At 39.7% G+C, this 21,436-nt stretch overlaps 1 protein-coding gene across 1 annotated transcript in view; it reads right to left on the minus strand.

Annotated features, from left to right (window-relative positions):
- The window catches only part of LOC142380820 (protein kinase C-binding protein NELL1-like), a 298,110-nt gene that overhangs the window by 81,456 nt on the left and 195,218 nt on the right, over positions 1 to 21,436 (minus strand). The window contains exon 13 of the mRNA XM_075466741.1: positions 14,846 to 14,971. Within this exon, the coding sequence (XP_075322856.1) occupies positions 14,846 to 14,971 (126 nt within the window). The remainder of the gene's footprint in view (positions 1 to 14,845; positions 14,972 to 21,436) is intronic.

The raw sequence follows: 21,436 nt of genomic DNA on the forward strand, positions 1-21,436 counted from the left end.
TTTTATGGCAGTCAGAAGTCTCGAAAAATTTGGGCCATATTAACAATTTAGTAACATCCATAAACGTCTTTCAGAACTGACCTTTTGGAGGGGAATGTTGTCCCATTCTTGTCTGATTTTTGTTTCAAGCTGCTCCACGGTTCTGGGTATCCTTTGTTATAATTTGCATTACATGATGCCTCAAATGTTTTAAATTGATGAAAGATCGGGTCATTTGTGAGTGAACCTAATTAGCTACAGCGTGTTCCTCCAGCTGTTTTTTCAGCCTTCTGTTGCCACTTTTCCCAACATGTTGCTGCCATCCAATTAACAATGAACTAATATGAAAGAACTAATCGTGAAAGAGTAAAATGTTGCACAGTTTTCTGTTATATTGAGAATAAAATGTTGGTTAATGATTTGTAAACCATTTCCTTCAAGTTTTTATTCACATTTTACCCTATAATCAAAGTTTTTTAGAATTGGGATTGTATTTGTTTAAAGGCTGCATTGTTCAGTATGCTGGTAATGACTGTACCAACATTTTATTAAATCCACTTTCAAATGTTTCACCTGCTAAAATGCCCAGTCTTTTATGCAAGTTCAGTCTATACAATCTGGGTTGGATACAGCAGTTATTACTGATAATTTAAGAACATTTATTGAACATCTTTTAAGATTTTTTCAAAACTAATGCATGCTTTTCTTTTACCATCAGATTCAATTTGTTTCTGTGGGCTCAAAAACTATCAGCATTTTAATGCATTTCAAGACTGGCTTCAAAGTGAGCTGTGACCGCTGTTGCTCAGGCCTTTAGGTGGACAAAAAAAATGTATTACAGCTCTTACAGAATTATTAATGGAATGTACTAACCATCAGTGGTTGGGAAGAACTAACACGAGTATCCAAGAGCGTATTTTTTCCCCCCTGGAATACAATAACCCATCCTAATAATAAATTATCATGTCACTGGAAAGTTATTACATTGCCCATAGTTACCTCAGCGATTCGCCAGGAGATAACAACCGCCTAATATGAGCACGCTGCCCGTCTCTGTCAGATTTGGTCTAATTAGTGATGATTATAGAGTGATGTAGTGTCAGGTCTGGACATGCTGAGGTGACCCCCCGAAGCGCTGAGCTAATGATGCATAATAACTGATCATCAGGACCATGGACAGCGGTCGGCACATTCAGCATGGCGTGTGCATTCTAACACCCCGGAGGATGAAGTGTAACAGAAGGATCTGAGGGATCTCTGGGGCTATTTTCTCATCTCGCAAACAACCTACTTCTCACCCATAAAAGCGTGTACTTTAAAGACAAAAAGAACAATTCATGTGGTATCACTCCCTGGTTCATTCAGTCACCGCTCCTTGAGGAATAAGTGGATTTATGAGATTTTGACAGCTTTTAAATCATCAATGTTGACAATAACTCCCACTAAAAATCATAAAAGTATTGCTTTGTGTGTGTGATTTTTTTGTTTAAGTCGTGTACCCCGTTCCTTCATTTTTTGACCCCTACACAAACATCCAATTTCCCTAGTTTGTTTCATTTAGCCTTTTGTTACAGTAGGTGAGGCTAAATTGTTACTAAACAACACACCGTTATCCGTCAATTAATTAATTTTTGTCTCTACTATCTTCGCTTTAACCTGACCTACATGAAACAATCATTTGAAACTCCATGGATTGTTTCTAATTGCAAGGTGTCAAGCATAAGAAATGCAGCTAAATGCCTCAAATATCTTCCAAAATTTAGACATATTAATGTGTATCTTAACGAGCTCTTTGCACTGTGTTATCTATGTTGAAACAAAGTGAAAACAATTTATAATTACAAATCATTTATGACATTTTGTGTAGTGGATTAAATATGTTTGATCATATGTGTCATAGGAGATTGTTTCAAAAACAGAAATTACACCACTGAGATTGTAATTAGAATAAAACAACCAAATGATTGCGATTCATGTCTCACTATAGCTATTACAGAGGCGTATTATTAGACACGGCAGGGCTTCTGCTTCTGTTGAGAAATCTGCACCACTGAAAAACATCACAGCATCTCAAAGTGGTTCTGCTGCTAGTTAGTGTGGGAGACGCTGGAATCAGTTACAGATACACAATAAGAGATTCAAAATCAGTTCGACCGAAAATGAAAAACATGCACTTGTTACTTCAAAACAATTTTCGGCTCATTTCTCTGACATTAATCTTTGTGTAACACTGTAATTACTATGTCAATCACTCCAAAAAAACATAACTCGGCAAAGACATAAAGAAAAACAATTAGCAATAAAAGCATGCAAACGATTGTGGGTGAAATAATTGTGCATTTGACTCATATTTGAATATTTCTTGGTTTTGTTAACCTTCCAAGATCAAATTTTCTCACACAAAATAAGATATTTCAGACAATCACCTTGTACTTTGATGGAAACTTTTGCATCCTACGAGAGATGTATCCTTGTGTGTTTATAAGATGCAAACCAGTTACAGCCTGAACCCTCTCAGACGAGCTTTCTGTCCTTTCTTTAAGGAGTCTTCAGGAATAGTTCTCCAGGCTTCTTGAAGGACATCCCAAAGCTCTTGTTTGAATGTCGGCTATCTTTTGTTCCGTTCTCTGCCAACATGATCCCACACTGCTTCAGTAATGTTGAGCTCCGGGCTCTGGGGAGGATTCATCCCTCCATCAGACCTGTTGCCACTGATTTTCAGTCCACTTCTTGTGTCCTTTGGCACAGCTCAGCCTTTTCTCCCTGTTTCCCTTCCTTAAGAACGGCTTCTTGACAGCCACCCTTCCATGGAGCCCATTTCTGATGAGGCTTGGGCCAACAGCAGATGGATCAACTGAGGGGCCAGATGCATCTCTCAGGTCCTGTGTCAGGCATAGGATTTTTTTCTTCTTCACGACATCACTTTCAGATACTGTTCATAGTTTGGAAGGCCAGCCACTTCATCTTTTTTCTATTACTTGTCCATTTTAATACTTTTTTAAGACACACTGCACACCAGCCTGAGATAGGCAGTTTTCAGCTAATGGCTCTTTGGGACCTAGTTGGTGCAAAAATAAAAAGTTATGTCTATCAGACTGTGTTGTGTTTTATCAGAGATGCCACTGAAGAAGGATTTTGTGACAGGCTGCCAGTAACAAAGTGCTTAAAGAAAGATATCTGTTATGTACTGACATAACACTAGTTTAACCCTTGTGTTAGGTGTCTTTTTTATGTTTGAATGTTTCATAGGTCAGTGTGAAGTGTCTTAATTAATAAATCAACACAATCCTCTAAAAATGGACAGGTACGAGGTCTGGACTGAAAATAAGTGAAAAAGCTGCCTATGTTCAAAGAAAAACTTTTAAAAAACTATTGCTCTAGACCGCTTTAAACGATTACAAGAAAGTCTGGCTCTTTTGTAAGGAATGCTTGCTAACACTCAGTGGGGTTACATGGCACTGTAAAGAATCGGATTAATGGCTAAATTACAATAAGACTGAGTTATTAAGTTCTTGTATAAACCTTAGTCTGACTAAAAGTTGGACCGGATCAGATAACTCGCAGTCGGATTAAGACCCCGAGATAACTCAGTTGAAAGTCACACTAAATGTGCTTGTAGACGGTGAAGCACGTGGTGAATTAGACTTTGCGTTCTGTGCATACTCGAGATTTTTTCCCGGAGTCGTGACCCAGAAGTCGAAGGAGACGATATTACTGTTGTTGTCGCCGCCGTCGGAAAGAAACAAACAATGTGATGGAGAATGCCCGTTTGTGCAATAAGCAGCTCATCACAAACCAAATGTAGAGGGACGTAGCTTCATCTTGCTCTTTGTTCGCCATCTTTCTCGAATGCCTGAGTTGAAATGGGTACAGCGCCACCGATCATACATGACATGCTTTGTGCCAATGATTCCATTTATTCACCGCCATGTATACTTGGATAATTGCCCTTGCTCAAATAAGGAGCATAATCCAACTATAGCTATAATCGAATTAATCTCATCATTTAGACCCACCGAGTGACACAAGAGAGCTCATCCATGCCAAAGACAAGTTAACAAAAAACTTTGTTCTTTCATGTTCTTGAACTTGTCGTGTTAAGTTGCAACACTTTCCTTTACAGAGCTATAATGTAATGGCAATTAAATGGCAGGGAGATTAAAAACAGAAAGTTACATAGTCTATAATATTTTTTTCTCTAAACTCAGATGGAGAGATGTTATTCAGTAATGGCACATGATTCTGTAATGACTTTGTGCTTTTAATAATGAAAACATGGACAGACTGAACAAGGGTATATGGACTGATGTGGCAATGGGCTGTATTTGCCTGTCATGTAATTAATTCTTCCCTATATGTCTGCACTCTATCTCTACACTGTCACCCCATCACCTCTGACAGTGACGAGTGGTTTACTTCTACGTAGCTTATTGTTAGCTTTGACGTTAGCTGTAATGTTATATCCTCATTTGTAAGTAGCTTTGGATAAAAGCGTCTGCTAAATGCATAAACACAGAAACACAAGAGTAATCAAAGCAGTACAGTCTAACACATGTAATCCAGAGGCAGATTTAGTCTGACCTTTATTGATAAAACTGTTAAGAGAATTTCTAACAGAAAAAAGAAAAGTTTTCTATAGTTTCATCTCCTTTTGCCAGTGAATACTTAAGCAGTCTCCACACAGCTGAATACCTTTTATATTCGCCTTTTTTCGTTTTCTTTTGCTTCCTCTTGATCGCACATATTTCACTCCAGCCTCCGGGTGCATCAGGAGATCCGCGAGTAAAACCAACACGTCATGATTCACTTTTACTTTGCTTAATAAATTTCTAAACCGTGTTCTCATCTCTCAAGCTCCTACCATCACCTCATTCAATAATGTCAAGCAGAACACTTCAGTGACGTGAAACTTAATGGCCAGTGACAAGCCCATAAAAAAAGAACAGACTGCGGCAAATATTTCAAGGTTTTTTCTCCTCTTCCTTTTTTTGGGGACGCTAACATAAAGTCGACATGTTCACTCTCAGCCTCGCTGCTCACCTTGAGGTGAAGCGAACCTCAGCAGAGATCTGTCCTGCACCACGGGGCAAACAATATTTACCGCTTGTCATAGTATTTAGTACAAAGGACACAGATTCCAATAAAAACAAGTTGGAGAACATTTCTGATTACACTGCTGTAATCATGGCGTTTAAGAGGCAGTTTAGTTTCAACCTGTCATTCGGTTCGTTTTACTTTCCCTGCCTGTACGACTGCAGGCATGGCACAAAAATATTTGTAATACAAAGCACAGCTTAAAGAGCTCCCTGGATTGGAAACAAATAGGATGCTCTGACATTCTGGTAACTTTTTAGGACTGTTGTTTAAGTGCGATGCAGATCTGCTGTCATTTCATTGAATTTTTCATTTTTCCAATCTAATTTGAGCAGTTAAGTCTAAATTTCCACAAAAATATGCAAGAACATCAGATTTTGACGGTAAAGACCAGGGGTTTACATAGTTTGTGACAACTTAGGGGAAACAGAAATGAGTAATTAACACACCTATAATATCAAATCAAAGGAACCCCAACTAATACAACTTTTAGACTTGAATACACTCCCAAATAACCCTCTGCTGTTTAAGAAGAAAAGTAAAGTTTGTATTTTTAAATCATTTCAAAATCCTCAAAGCTTATCATATATTTTGAAATACAGTGTTCAACTTTACCTGCATGGTTAATTTTCGGGTCAATGATGAGCTCTATAGTTTGTCCATTTCAGGAATCTTACAACTTTTTCCGGCTAACAGTAAAGATGCCAACTCAATGCAATATGGAGCTGCTTTTGGTTGTAGTTTCCAGTTCAAGGGCAACAGGTAAAGGAAGCCTTTCCTTTAACAGAGGGAGCAAAGACACCTTCCTAAAGATCCACCATGGCTGTGTTGTCTCCACATCTTCCCTGATCCATTTGATATCGTCTACCGGTGCTAACAGGTGACGCTTAATGTAACAGAAAACTATAACCTTTGTGCTATTATCATATCCCATTTTGTTTCTAACTACTGTTGGTAGCCACACTTGGTCATGTATTGCAGTGATAATGACTGATTTCAGTCCTTGTGGGACCCAGTAAACCTAAGACATCTACAACATGTCCACCCTGATCGGCTGATGGCAGAAGGTAGAGCTCCTAACACTGAAAGGCAGCCTTTCCGCAGACACCACACTTTGCTCCACACTCACCCCCCCACTTCTCTGATCTTGGTGAACATCTACAGCAATGTCTTTAATGTTGGGTTTATCACTTTCACTGCACTCAGGTTCAAACTGAAAAGGCTAATAGTAAGTGATATCAATCCATATTTTCTGGTTCCAAGACATTTTACATCACTGTTACCCACAAGGCTTTGCAATATTAACAACTGTGGCGGACTATGTACGAGAGCATTTTCTGTAATACAAATATCCTAACTAATTTAAATTTCTCATCTATATAGCCAAAGCCAGTGTCAATACAATAAGTCATAAAGCTCATATTAGTTGGGTTCCATTTAAGGAAAATGCTACATTGAGCTTATGACTATTCGTGCACCAGGGATCAGCATTACTATTCATATTGAGTCTTGTTTCCAGGCACTCGACAAATCTTTAGCCCGATGATTCATATTCATCCGGGAATCAAAGCATCTTCATCTGTATGAGGGTTTTAATCTCAACAACCACTTACACTAAAAAAAAAAAAAATACATTATATACATTAAAGATTAAAACTGTTCAAATCATTTGGAAATAAAATCCAAAGAGTGACACCAGGAGGGATGCACAGGGAGTTTTTGCACTTAAAACACGAGTGGCTCTCATTATGCTGCAAATACATGAGCTTACAACATGATTAACAGCTGGTACTCCAGCAGCATTTGCAGGTTTGCTTCATAGTGTCCAAACCACTCAGTTCATACCCTCCCTGTAGAGCCACAACGCAGGAGCATATAAAAATTCATTTATTACTCAATGAAATATACAGCTCAAGGCAATAAAGATGCTTATGCAGCAAGCCACATTAATGAAAGCATGTCCCTTTAATGTGCTCTGTCAGTAAACATCCATCCCATAAATAGCCACAGAGCATTATCATGCCACAAATAACAATCTAAGTTCAGCCAAGGGAACAGGCAGAACGGAGAAGAGGAGACGGCACATCCAGAGGAGCAGCTTTACATGAAGCCAGACATCACTCTTCATGGCTGTGCAGTATGGTGATGAGCAGGAAGAATCACTCCGTACATCAAACTTTTATGGGAGGCTAAATATAAACACCAGCTTCTCAGAAGCAATTACAAATAGATGAAAGTGAGGACTAAGACAACTTCATCTGAATTTTTTCCCTCCTTTCCAAAACTGCGTTTGATGGGATTATCAAATTGACTGATGCCAAGCCGGTGTAACAGCATGACCTCCATTTTGAACGGTTAATGTATACAGACAGGCTTGCCAGACTTGTCACACCTGAGTTCCACAATCATTACATATATGATTGGAATTGGATTTGATTAAATTTTCATTAAACACATAATGCATCTTGGGGGCGGGGGTGTGTAGCTTCTGCTGTTGCCAAAAATTTTGAGGAATATATGTAGAAAGGGATGCATGAAAGGAATAGCAGTTTCTTTTGGCCATTGATGTGGCAGCGCCTACATCATCTATGAAGAGCAGATTGATAACAAAAAAAAAAGGGAAACAAACCTAATATTGATCAGAAAAATCCAGACAAGGAGAGATGAGCACATGAGGGGATCAAAGGCAACATCGATGTGACTGGAGTCTGATTAAAAGTTGAGTCGACTCAAACACACACAATCTATTCAACTCAATCAGCGCAGTCGAAATGCATTAATCTGTTTATGTATGCACAGGGAACAGCTAAATGAGTCACAGGTAGACGATTATAGTAATTAGAGCTTAATTGCTGTGATGGTGTGACAACCTTTTTGAGGATAACCTGTGCCAGACAAATATTGAGCACCGCATGAAGCCACAATGACCTTAAACAGGGAAGGTATTTCAGCTGTGTTTGCTCAGCAAACACCGTACCAAACACACTCAACTGGAGTCTTAAGATAAAAGACATTGTTGAAGCAATACTCATGCTTCAACAATATTTCCCTCTGTTCATCCTACAACCAGGGCGTGTGCTTATGTGTTTGTTGTGGTCATTTCTGTGATGACGTCTTAAACAGCACACAAGTTAAACTCTGGATAAACAAACGCAGCTTGGCTTCTGAAAAAAGCAGAAAAACGATGACGGTGTGCTGCTCCTGTCTGGTATGCAGCACCGTACACTCTGTCCCCTGATTGGACACGGTAGCTCAGAGGAATACTGTGGACACAAGCTTCAGACGTTTCTGATGTGCATGAAGGTGCTGATCACATTTGGATGGGATTTACAAGTAGGTGGGATCTTTCTTAACAATACTCCTTATCCATGAACTGTCAACTACAAATGTTATAAACAGAAATCTATCCTTATTTATGCTATTTATTCTCAGACAGATATAACTGAGCCACAAGGTGGCCTCCAGCAGAGGTGGTTCACTCACTTCTCAAATTCTGAAGCAGTGTTTAACGTTCCCATGAAATGGTTAGCTGAGTGCTGTTTGCGTTCACACATTAACATGCATCCTGGAAAACAGAAGCTCTTGAGAAAGCCTTCTGGAGTAGTCCAATTGACTCTTTCCAGAGCGTGTCAGTTAACAACACTGGTCAAGTTTGGACTTTTAACCCCTTTGTGATGAGGTGGCATCAACACCAGGCTCTTCTGGTTAAAAGACAGACAAAATTAACATAAAATTGTAATGTTTTTTCTCTTGGCTTAGATAGAACTATGCTGGGCACTTTGGGATTTAAGATGGAAACACAGCACAGGATCCTATCAGTGGTTAATTAAACCAGGAGAACACCCTAATTGAACGGTTTGATTGACAGGAAAAAACGTTCAGCGCAAAGTTCTGAGGGCCAAAAATAATGAACACACAATCAGCCTCACATAAAATATCATTTAAACTGGGAAACCAAATGTTTGGTACATTCCTGCAGCAGGAAAAGTCACTCAGGAGCAATTTACGCCTTATTAAGATTTTGAGAAGCCGAGATATGGAACCTCACACACTTAACTGCCACCTCTCCTCTTCCCTTTCTTTGTCCTCGGTTTCCTCGGAGCGTCTCGCCAGCTTCCAGAGAGATTAAATCAAGTGGAACCACAATTACAGCAACCTATCGTTTATAGGGCATTGTCTTCTCAAAGGGACAGACCAGACTGAGAGTCTACAAAGACGAAGCGCAATAGCTATAAGAAGACTGGAATATTTAGAATGTGCTTACAGGGATGTGAGTCCTGTTTGAGGGTGAAACCAAGTTAAGCACTGCATCGGTGTCCATAGAGACACAAAGCACACATGGGGATACGATGGCCTGAAGCAATAAGGCAGGAACAAACACACAGCAACCATCGGCTAAAAGTAAACACTAGGGATGTCCATCGATTCAAATATTTAATCGCAATTCATCCATAGATTGCCCATAGTTAACTCGTGATTAATCACAAAATATGTTTTAATTAGTGGTGGGCATAGATTAATTTTTTTAATCTAGATTAATCTCACTGAAATCTTGAAATTAATCTAGATTAATCTAGATTAAAATGGCTCATTCAGGGGTCCGGCAATCCGCGGGGTTCGCGGAAACAGACGTGTAAACTTTGTTTCCTATCCAAACAATAGTCGTTTAATCCTGAGACTGTTGCAATTGCCGTGTCGAGTGCTTCAATACAATAGTGTAGTAACCCCACGCATACCTTTCTCACTGCAATTAAGTTTTATTTCGGATTTATTTCGAATTTAGTTTCTTTTTCACAGCTGCCTCTGCTATTCCTGCTCTTCTCAGGTGTACTTAATGTAGTTTTACATCATTTGTAACGTGATGTATATCTTGAATAACAAATTGTAAATAACAACACGTTTATTTGTGTCCCTGCTCTCACTTTCCTCATGTTTTTTTCTCGCGGGGGTGCTGCACAGCCGTTACCTGACTCCCGCCCTCTGGTATTCGCATACGGTTGTGTGAGGAAAGGGAACGCCCCGGCGTGTAGTTGGTGAACGCAGACAGATGACGTGAGTCAGGTTAGCACAGCCGCGGGGCCTTTAAGAATTTAACATTCTAAATGTGACGTCACGAGCTACCAAAGCTACCAAAGCAAATTCTCAAGCGAAGCTTCTCCAGCGAGGTCGCTCTTGGTGTACACGCAGCATTAGGGCAGACCAGCTTATTCACATGCATGGCTCCAGCAGTTTCTCTAGCTTCGCCAACTTCTCATATTCAGCACTTGTTGGGAGGGCCAGGTGGTGCTGCTGTTGCGTTGTGTGCAGTGCGTCTCTGTTGCGCCTCACGCGCTTGATCATCTCGAGGGTGGAATTCCACCGTGTTGGAACATCTTGCACGAGCGGCTCCTGAACTTGCCCAAGGGAGGTTTGCTGGACTTTCAGCTCGTCTGCGTTGGCCAGACTGTGTTTGATATAAAGTGATATAAAGTTTGGTAAAAGTCATCACAGTTTGCTTACCTATTTTGACCCAGTTCCCAACCCAACTTTGAGAATAGATTAACGGCGATATTTTTTATATCGCCCGATAAGACTCTCAAATTATCGCAGCACGTTAACGCCGATAACGGCCCACCACTAGTTTTAATGTACATGTTCTAAATGCACCTGAAATTCAACATGATAGCAGGTAAATATGAGTTCTTTATACAAATGTATTTTATATTCACATTACCAAACTAATTGTCCTGATATAAACTGTCCAGAACATTCTTCATCCAACAAGCAACAACAGAAGGGCACATTGATCTGAATGCAACATTCTTTTCTACGTGTAACATTCACACTTTTAACTGTGTCTAACCTGCTGTAGGCGGAGTTGTCCAGGTGTCTCCGTTACAAACTGCTAAGCAAGGTCTGCCTTTGGTGAGAGGGAGTGTGGATCTCAGCATCAGCCGTGTGTTTTACTAGCAAGTGATATTTAAGACTCGCGTACTGCGGTGATAACTCAATTCACATTGACAGTAACGGCAGCTAACTTTGGTCCTGTCGATTGAACCATCTGCCAGGGTTTTGAAGATTAACTTGCCATTTAAAAGACCCTTTTCTTTATATAATTTAGCTCGCCATCCACAAAATTAGGCCCAATCCCTTCCTGGTTTGTCAAACCACGGAGCAGACCAACGGTCACATTTATGGAACGGGCTCCCGTTAATCTAAGAGGAATCTAATTTAAAAGGAATTTTGTTCATTTTGACAGACCTTAAGGTTATGTTAAGCAAAAATGTCGAAATGGCTAATTATCCAACTAACCTACATTGCTAATCAATTTTCAAGAGATTACACTTGCTTCCACTTAAAGATGCAATTTCATATTTTACTCTAGGACTGCGCTATTTCAGGGGAAATTAACAACTTTTCATTTCACTATCTTTATCAGACCAATTTTATTTTTGTTATTGATTCATTAGCAAATTAGATTTGCATGCAAAATATTTCATCTATATAGCTGTTGTTCCTCAAAATATCGAATTGTTTCCTTTCTGTGATGGATGATGGATGGCAATATTATCATCATGTCTGGCCCTTCAATGGTCTGAAGACGTCACAAAACAAAGCGGCATCATTGCAGAACTTCTTTAAGATTTAATGATAAAAGCAGAACATGACTTCATGGATTTAATTCCTGCGGGCCACATGCCTGAAAGAGCAACCGACCAGAGAGAACAGATACCGGTTTAATGTACCTCTCCAGATCAGGACATAATAAAGAATAATAATATAGCTTACAGTACAAGCAACCAAATGCAGAAACTAAGGTGTAATCATGTTAGCTTTGTGAAATCTGAAGTGCTAAATATAATGATTTGACACCCTTGTCGGAGACACGCAAGAAGAAGAAGGAAGAGACAGGGAGAGGATTTATCTCTCCCAGCAGATGTGAAGAGTCCTCCTTGGGCTCCCAGTCAGCAGCTAGGACAGTTTACAAGGCACAAAATAGATTGATTGTCCACGGATCCCTGTCCCTATGTGGCTGCCAACTGTGAGCTAATTAAAGAACACTCCTCTGGAGAAACACGGAGCAGCAACCAAGCAATTTCTATTTACTCTAGAGAAAATGTGCTGCTCTACACCTCTTCAGGTGAGAGATAAAACGTTTTAAACTTAGCTATGTTAGAACAGACTCTGTATTCTGTGTTAAAACATAACTCAATATCCAAATATTGCTAGGTATTGTTAAAGTATTTTGAATCGATGCTTTGCCCTTACACTTAATGCAGGAAACATCTGAAAATATAACAGAGAAGCTCAAAATATCCATGGCAGACAATCCTTTAAAATATGAATGGCTGAATTCTTGTTTGATCACGCACCTCTTCTCTAAGGCATTAAAATGACAGCTGCTGGAGTATTTGTTGGTTTGCATTAGTTTTACCTGCACGCTTGTATTTCAGATAATCAGATAAAAGTTTCAGCGTCACAGTGACAGAGGAATGCGGCCGCCACATTTAGGAATCGCAGCTTTAAATTTAAAACTCCAGAAAACATCAAACCGTCACAAGAATTTGAAACGAACTTTTGAAATGTCACAAAATTAGAAATGCAAATAGGCATGTTTCCATTAACTGGTTTGGAGCAAAACTACTTAGGCTGCCTAGCGTCCTTAGAAGGTGGCAGTATAAGAGGTCCCTAATTGGAAAAAAAGACCTCAAAGTGGAAATAAACCGGTAACCTTGGCAGGGGAGAAAATAGAGATGTCTTCAGGAATATATCTTATTTGGGTAGATTGTAATTATTCTCTCAGGAGCCCCCTGGGGCGGTGTGCTCAATCCCCTCCTGTTTGTTCTGTACACCAATGACTGCAGAACCAGATATGAAAAGAACCCTACTGTGATGTCTGCCTGTGACATTTCCATCATCAATCTGATTACAAATAATGATGTAAATACACATCAGGAGGAGCTCAACAATCATGCAATGTGGTGCACAAAAAACGTCCTGCTGCTCAACAAAACAAAGGGGCAGATTGTTCATCTCATCCCTGTCTGCGGGGGTGGAGGTGAAGGGAGGCAAGTGAGATTTGTTGCTTCCTGGGAATCAACCTTACAGAAAGTGTGCCATGGTCATCATGCATTTCCAAGAGTGAAGAAAGCACAGAAGAAAAAAAAAATCTACCTCTTCAGGACATTTAAGAAGAATAATCTACCAAAGCAAATTCATTTAAACCTTTAAGGGAACGATGGAGAGCATTTCCAGTAACTGGAAACATCATTAACTGCCGTGTTACATGCACAGATCAAGAGGAGAAAGCCCTGCATGGGTGAGTAAAACCTTCCAGAACATAATCTGTACCCATCTACCATTAGTGATATAAGTGAGTTGAGGTGTCTGCACAACACCCAGAAACAGTGAACAACATTTAGATAAGAGCCTTTCTGAACACTCAGTGGCGGATTATTAGTTATCTTATCACCTCTGCCGGCATGTGTCAGCTGCAGAAAGCTGTGCTCCGCTGAGTTCTACCTCTCACCACAACTGTGTCAAAACCAGGTTACACACAATGCCGCCGTCTTAAAGGGAAAAGCTCAGCTGGAAATACAGAAGTACATGAATTAATTCATATTTGTATCTAATTTGCATTTAATTTAGGTAAAATTTTAAGAAATTACCATATTTATTAAACCAGTCATTAATCTGATGAATGAGTGTATAATCATGTGAATGACTTCAATGTTTTCTTAGAATTCTGGTTAAAAAAATCCTTCCTATCTGACAGTGATTTGGCACCACAGCATTCTTTGTCAATCATTACACAAATTATACTTTCCTTAAGTGCAAAGGTGAACAAGAAATGATAGAAATGATAACATTCACTTAGTCGTAAAGTTCTTTTGATTTTCCATTTAACACTTCTAATAATGACACATTTCTGGGTAAAGTAATCTGAGTGTGACAACAGCTTTGTTCTCTCTTTCTGCCGTTTCAGCAGGGTTTAAAGCCATGCCAGCAGCTTTTTGACTTTGCATCCTGGCACATTGCTACTTTACATTTAAATACTAATGCTTTCCTCCGTGTTTTATTATGACAAAACTGGAGTGACATATTGTTAGGCAATGTTTACCATTTCGTTTGTTGCAAACATATCTTAATTTGCACTCAGGCTAAAAAGGAAGGTATTCAGTTTTGGGGGGTGTTTGGCCTAGAAAAAAAAAAGCTGGAAAACATGAAAACATGACACTGTAAGGAAAGTCATGGGTTCACCAATGTTATTACAATCTACTACTGAAAGTGTTGCCCAGAGGATAATCACGGATTTGGATTAGACTGAAATCCACCCATTAGTCGTTGCGACATTTCACATTGAGCCAAAATGGCAACCTGCTGGTGGTGCTAAATGAAAAAGTCGCGGGATTAGAGGACTTTCTGAGAGTCATGCTGAGGCTCCCTTGGATCTCTGTGCTAAATTCCAGCAAAACATTTCAATGTGAACCAAAAAAATTTAACAGAGCAGGAGAGATAAAGGGAGATAAACTACAGCACTACTCATCACACTGGCTCCTCCTTCTTTCAATTTTGGAAGATTAACAGTTCAAAAAAAATTCTGCACAAAAGAAACTTAAAAGATAATAATCTGAGCCCCAAACAACACAGAAAACACAACAAACTCCTATCAGTAACACAAAGCTTTTCTTCCTCCCGATTAGAAATGATGAAACTAAAAGCAGTATACCACACGCCAGCATTGATGATTATACTTCTAATGGGTCAGTAACATATTTGCATGCGGACATACCAGTGCAGGAATATTCGTCTACTCTGATGAAACCTGGTAGGCAGTCACAGCGATGGCTGCCGGGCAGGTTGACACACACCGTGTTGGACTGGCAGTAATGCATCTGCGTCGCACACTCATCAATATCTGAGGACGAAAAGAGAAGATACACAAGATTAGTAATTTACTGGCACTTCTTTAAAGTCACAACTCACTCCTTAGCTTTATCAATGTTGTAATTAAATTACAGAAGGAGGGTCTCAGGACATCACATTGTTGCTTAGACTCCCAAAGATGAGTCCCTTTTCTTGCCAATCTCACATGGGTGTAGTGCTATATATTAAAACACCAGAACGCACCCAGACTTGAGGCATGAGTGCATGCACTGCTTCCTCTAAGATTATGTAGCCACTGAGTCTGTGTTGATAAGTTTCATACATTAATAAACTCCCATTCTTCTCTCACTTACAGGATCTAGGTGAATATAAATTACAGGCTGCTGTTTAGTTGAAGCACGAGAAAAAAAAGTGCCAGGGAAGATAATAGGATAGAGGGTGAAATTATGGAGAAATGGACTAGAAGGAGAACAATAAAATATGTTAGATGATGGAGAAAGGATGGGAAAGGAAAGGCTTATTGCATAAGGACACATCAAGTGAGGACGACAGCGAAAAGCAGGGAGAGCATCATCTCCCCTGACATCCATAATGTACTGCTAATATCATGATGAATTACAGCCTCTCCTCATACACAGAATTCTTCTCTTCCTAATGTAGCTTGAAAGACATTGTATAAGCGTTAAAACATGCTGCTCAGGGAAGCATTAGCCGAGCTGGATGACTGCTGATGAAATGGGATCTGAAACACACAGGGGAGTTGTTATGCAAAGGGGCCTAAATTTGTATGCATGCGTGTATTTGTTCAGTGAGTATTTATGCATTTGTGTGCAGCAGAGAACCAGATTCTCAAGGCTTACAGGTCTTTGCACCACTTAAGGGACTCGGTATGCTACACTTACGGAAAAGGGGAGGGTAAGGAGAGCAGTTCCATAGCCTCTCCTAGGATATATACATTCCAGCTTTGAGGTGTTCAGCTCGTACTTTTCCCTTACAACAGAATGAATGTGGATGAAGTATGTAATTGACTTAGACGCAACACCCAGAGGTCTTTTCTTGGTAAATTTCATCAATGGAGAGTGTACAGTGGGGGTGTTGAATTGCACAGTCAAAGAAAGACAGCTCATGTATTCAAGCGTACAAAGCCTCGGCAGTCTTCAGCATGAAAGGCATTGATCTGCTACATCAAAAACATGGAACTTATTTGGGTGCTTTGAGGCTACAAAACAGTACCTGAAACCAATTTCCATCTTGTTCCTAAGCACCACTCCACTCTGAAAGCCACTCATTTGATTACCCTTTATTGGCAAAAGGCGCCAAAGTGTCGTTCAGGGGTGATGACAGGCAGCCTGTGATGTCGCCGACACACAGCCCCAATAATTCAAAGTCAGGAGCTCACCGCTTTTGTCAGCTTTCATTTTAGGTGAAAAAAGGATGTAGTGTCAAGTCAGAGGGATGATGAGGCTTTTTGATCTTCTTTGTTCCAAGGTCCTGTATTCCTTGTCTTTATAACGGTGTGTGTGTGTGTGTGTTCGCCCTCTGCTGCCTCCTCTGGGAGCATTGTTGCAGGAGAGGTTTGCTGACAGAACTGGAACTGTCATTTCACACAGGGGGGAATTCATTTTTCTGGATTTACCAATGTGCCTAGCTCCCCCCCCCCACCAGACCTCCTCTTCCCCTCTGAGCTCACTCTCTTCATCTCTCTGCTGCTTTATTCATGCTCTGATGTAGGTCAGGGCTGGGTAGGGGAAACAGCTAAAAATAAGACAGGATAGGACTATGTGCATGTATGAGTGAGTGTGTTCACATGTTTGCACCAGCTCAACCCTCTCGTGTATTTGCTCGTCTGGGAGAGAGGAAAGATTGAAAGATTGAAAGAAAGAAAGAAAGAAAGAAAGAAAGAAAGAAAGAAAGAAAGAAAGAAAGAAAGAAAGAAAGAAAGAAAGAAAGAAAGAAAGACTGAGTCGGAATGAGTGTTTGGATGAGGCAATATATAATGCTTGCATCCGCTTGCCAGCGTGTCTGTGTGTGTGCCTCACCTCTTCATGTAGAGGTTAATGGAAACAACTTTCTATCCAACAACAATATTGTCACTTCCTGTTGGAAACTCCTTCACTTTGTTTACTCTCGCAGCCCCAAACTGTGCGAGTGTGTGAGCAATCGTATTGAAACTGTGGCGCAGGACTCAGCCACTGCAGCAGGTCAGCCACCTCAAGCAGCTGGTTTCTGGTCTGTTTGAAGTCCAGCGGTGCTGCTGCTGCCTCTTAAAGGGTTATTATGTTTTATTATAAAAAAATGATTATATAAAATAATAGGAATTATTATGGGAGCTACTCACAGCGGAGCCACAGAAGAGGACATCTAAAAAAAATGAAATCTAAAAATTGTCAAGCAGTTTGAGTGAACACTACATTTATAGTCAATTTTACATTGTGCCACTTTTGCATCTAACAGTAATTTACTTTGTCACTATTTTTCTCAACATAAGAAGGCCCATGTTGCTCTGTGTCATCTCATTCGCAGTGGCTGCTCAATGTATCCTGCTGCTGATCATCCGTGTTCATCCAAAGTTGTCTCAGATTGGTTGGATTGCACAGTGCTGGACATTACTTTGGTCCTTCATTAGCAGCAGGATACACTGGGAAACCCCCATGCATGCAATGATGTGCAGCAATACTTGTTGTTTTGGGGAGAATATGGGTGACAAAGTGAACAACTCTCTGAAGCTTAGAACTCAGCTCCGCTCTCTGGACGGATTTTTCAGACTACTATTAATTCTACTCACAACTCCCTCTCAGAAATAAGTGAATAAATAAATAAATCCGTTTAATTAGAAAGAAACAGAGACAAATGTAGGGGGAACAAAATCTCTTGACTTAAGAAGTGCTCTCATGTTTTGTTTATTTTTCTAAATCTGAGACGCTGGTGTTTGATGGAGGCAACAAAATAACACTGCCATGCACATCCAGTCTCACAAGAAAATGTGTCACAGGTCAAAATAATGTAGCAGAATCAGAACAAAACCACAGAAATTGTGAATTGAAATTAGAGAGGAATTATAACCAGTGCTAGTCACAAAGGAGCCACAGTTGTTTTGCCAGTTCTTCTCTGTAGGGCAGCTTTCATGCAATGTGAAGTGAAGCTCTAACCATGTATTTATAAATAATTAATCCTGTAAATCCTTTAAATGTCAAAACATGAATTTGTTGAGCATAAACCAGCCAATCACGACTGGAAGTGAAGGTGAGAAGTGAAAAGCCATTGGACAAAATTAGGCTGGATTGGTCAGCTCTTTGGAGTAATAGTCACCTATCACCCCCTCCCACCCGCTTTATTAGTATTTCTGAACATGTCGTAGACATTTTCACAGCAAAAAATGCAAGCTGTGTTATAATTTTAAAAAACAGAGAAGGGCATGTAACAATTTGGAGCAGATGAGGGAAATAAGCCCGAACCTAACCCTGAAAATGATGAAAAGAGCAATTCTGTATACTAGTCTTTATCTGTGTTAATAAAAATCCCAATTTCTTCCCAGGGTTTCCCCTTTATTTTGGGTTGTTGTTTGAAGGATTTGTCAAAGGCTACTAAAATCTTTATATTGATCCAAATTGACACACAAAATCACACAGAATAAGATAAAGATATTTTAGTAAAATGCTCATCTTAACAGCATTGATTCCTCCTGTCAGGGACATAGTCTGATGGCAAATCATCAGTAAACTGTGGGTTGGACAGTTTTTTTAAGCATTAATAACCAATTTAAAGACATTATTGTATGTGTTTAAGTGTTATAAAAATAAACTATGAAAGCAATACAAAAATCCTTCCCAGCTGAAAGCAGCAACAACATCTTGTAGCTTTAACTAACACTAAACCCAATAAAATGAAGGACTAATTAACTTAAACAAGCAAAGAGAAAAAGGCCTCCTGTAAAAGCACTTATTTGTTGAATTTTTTTTTAAGCCAGAGCTACTTCCTTCCTCCTTCAAAGGTCAGCATCCTTACACAGACACAAATCTTGTCACTGTGTCTGCAAAGCCTGCTCACACACTACACCAACAGCACATGCAGCAATCCTCTTCTTTGACCTCTCCTTCTACTTTCAAACACAGCTAATCGTACCCGGCTATTACGCACCGTGATAATTGAGCCTTGCACAGAGCATTTCATTCGGCACACAGACATGTGCACAAACAGCAGATAAGTTGTTTAATTTAGTTTTTCTAATCTACTTGGTGTAAATAGCTAATCAGCATTTTTTTTTCATTTTCAGAGAGAGAAAAACATGGTTTCTAGTAATCTTTTTTTTTTCCAATTATGCCTACATGCAAGTCCCAATAATTGCTTAGCTAGTCTTTGCAATAAATTGAAAATTTGAAATTAAAAGCAAAACAATTATTCCAACTTAAGTAGGTGATGGACTACAAACAGTAACATTATGCTGTTACTGGTTAATAGTATTACTTTTCAAAGCAATATGAAACTATTTCAAAGTTTGGAGGTTCCTAACGTCATGCTTGGATAAGTTGATCGTAATTAATGTTGTCACTCTGCATTCAAGACCAAAGTGTAGATATAATGTATTCCAGCTCAGACTTCAGTTTAATGCTTAGAATGGGTTGGTGTGTTAGCACAGAGGCTGTTAGCCTGTTATTCCCTTTATATGAAAAAAACTATGTTCTTATGATTCCTCATCTTATATCCCAGAATGACTTAATATTTCCTCCAATTTAGACTTTTGAGGAGTTGTTCTCATCAACAGATAATTTCTCAGTCCAAGTGAGTCACACAATGGCACCATTAAGAAAAATACAAGGTACAACAAGGGGTAGACGAGCAATAAAGTGCACCACTTACAACCAAGAGTCAAAGGTTCTGGGATAAATATTTAGTTAATGAGCTGTATGGTGATGTTGCCTCACAGTAAGAAGGTTCCTGGTTCAAATCCTGGCTGGGGCCTTTATGTGTGGAGTTTGCATGTTCTCTCCGTGTATGCGTGGGTTCTCTCCGGGTACTCTGGCTTCCTCCCACCACCCAAAAACATGCATGTTTGGTTATTTGGTGACTCCAAATTGACCCAAGGAGTGAGTGTGAGCGTGGTTGTTTCTCTTGTTTGTCTCGGATGTACCCCGCCTCTCGCGTGATCAGTGTAAACATGATCACTTTTATAAATATGTATGGTCCTATAATAAGCTGACCAAGAGGTAGCATGAAGATGGAGAACAGAATGGGGCTATGGTCTGAACCCTGTGGTACACCACAAGTCAGCTGAACCGTAGAGAAGATTCAGTTATTCAGAATGACTGAGAATGTTCTGTTGGATACGAGCATATCAAACTAAGAGCCAGATCTTTGATTCTAACACAGGACTACAGTGCAGGAGTAATTCGTACATTGCTATATTAACTCAATCTGTGAGTAGTAAATTAAGGTATTTTTTGTACATCAGGCTTTCGTCACAGACAAAGATGTCTGACTCACAGCACATACAGTAGCTCTAATACAGAGATATAATGTTTCTAAAGTAGTGCAGCAGTTTAACTGTCAACAGACAACACAAATACCAGATCAGGAAATTCAGAGATTTTCCATGCAGTCTGGGGTGTATATCAGGCCAAAAAAAAAAAAAAAAAAAATCAGTAAACAGGGTTAAATACCTAAACTTAATACGAGCTTTTGCCTGTACTTGTTAACGGAAGACTGGTATTGATGAGGTCACAAGAGTGCCGACTCTCACCTTCTTATATCTTCATAAAAACCAAACACACTTCATTGAGTTTTTCTGTGCTGCCAGTTTATCTTTCATTCTTCCCAATATCTGTGTCTGTGCAGGAATCTTGTCTCCATGGTGCAAATACAGCAAAACCTAAAGTCTAACCAGGGTTTTTAAGCTGTTATAATACGCCAACCTTTTTATTTTGTGATATTAGGATTTCAGATAGTCACTATTCAGGTAGAGCCAATTCAAAGTAATTCTGATATCTTATTCCTGCATGGACAACATAATCCATACTTGTACAGAAAACAGAGAGATAGCCTCCACTTAGAAATACATTAAACTCAGGCTGCAAGTACACACTGTGATGATTGGGCAGTGGTAACTTGGACTATCATCACAAAGATTTACATAATGGGGTGTTTCAATTCCACTATTTGGGTGGTCAGATGCCATGGGTGGATGAACATGGTGAGTAAACCCTCTTATCTTTCTGTGCTGTAAACAAATCAAACACAATAACTATTAACATGCAGCACGGAACCACACCTTGCTGATCATATGTCCCCTGTTGGTATCAGAGGAGAAAAATAACTACTGATGCATTAAATTAGAGTGAATTTAGAGAACAACAGCCTCTATCGCCATTCTTGTCCCTCTTGAAGACGCTCATAGCAGAAGCAGTAATGGAGCAGATTAGAGCCTCGTAGAGTAAGAAGCATGCTGTTTGCATTGTCTGGCAGAAAAAGAACTTGTGGGTAGGATAACCGAAAAGTATGG

Source organism: Odontesthes bonariensis, chromosome 1, assembly GCF_027942865.1.
Source record: "Odontesthes bonariensis isolate fOdoBon6 chromosome 1, fOdoBon6.hap1, whole genome shotgun sequence".
Taxonomy (NCBI): Eukaryota; Metazoa; Chordata; class Actinopteri; order Atheriniformes; family Atherinopsidae; genus Odontesthes; species Odontesthes bonariensis.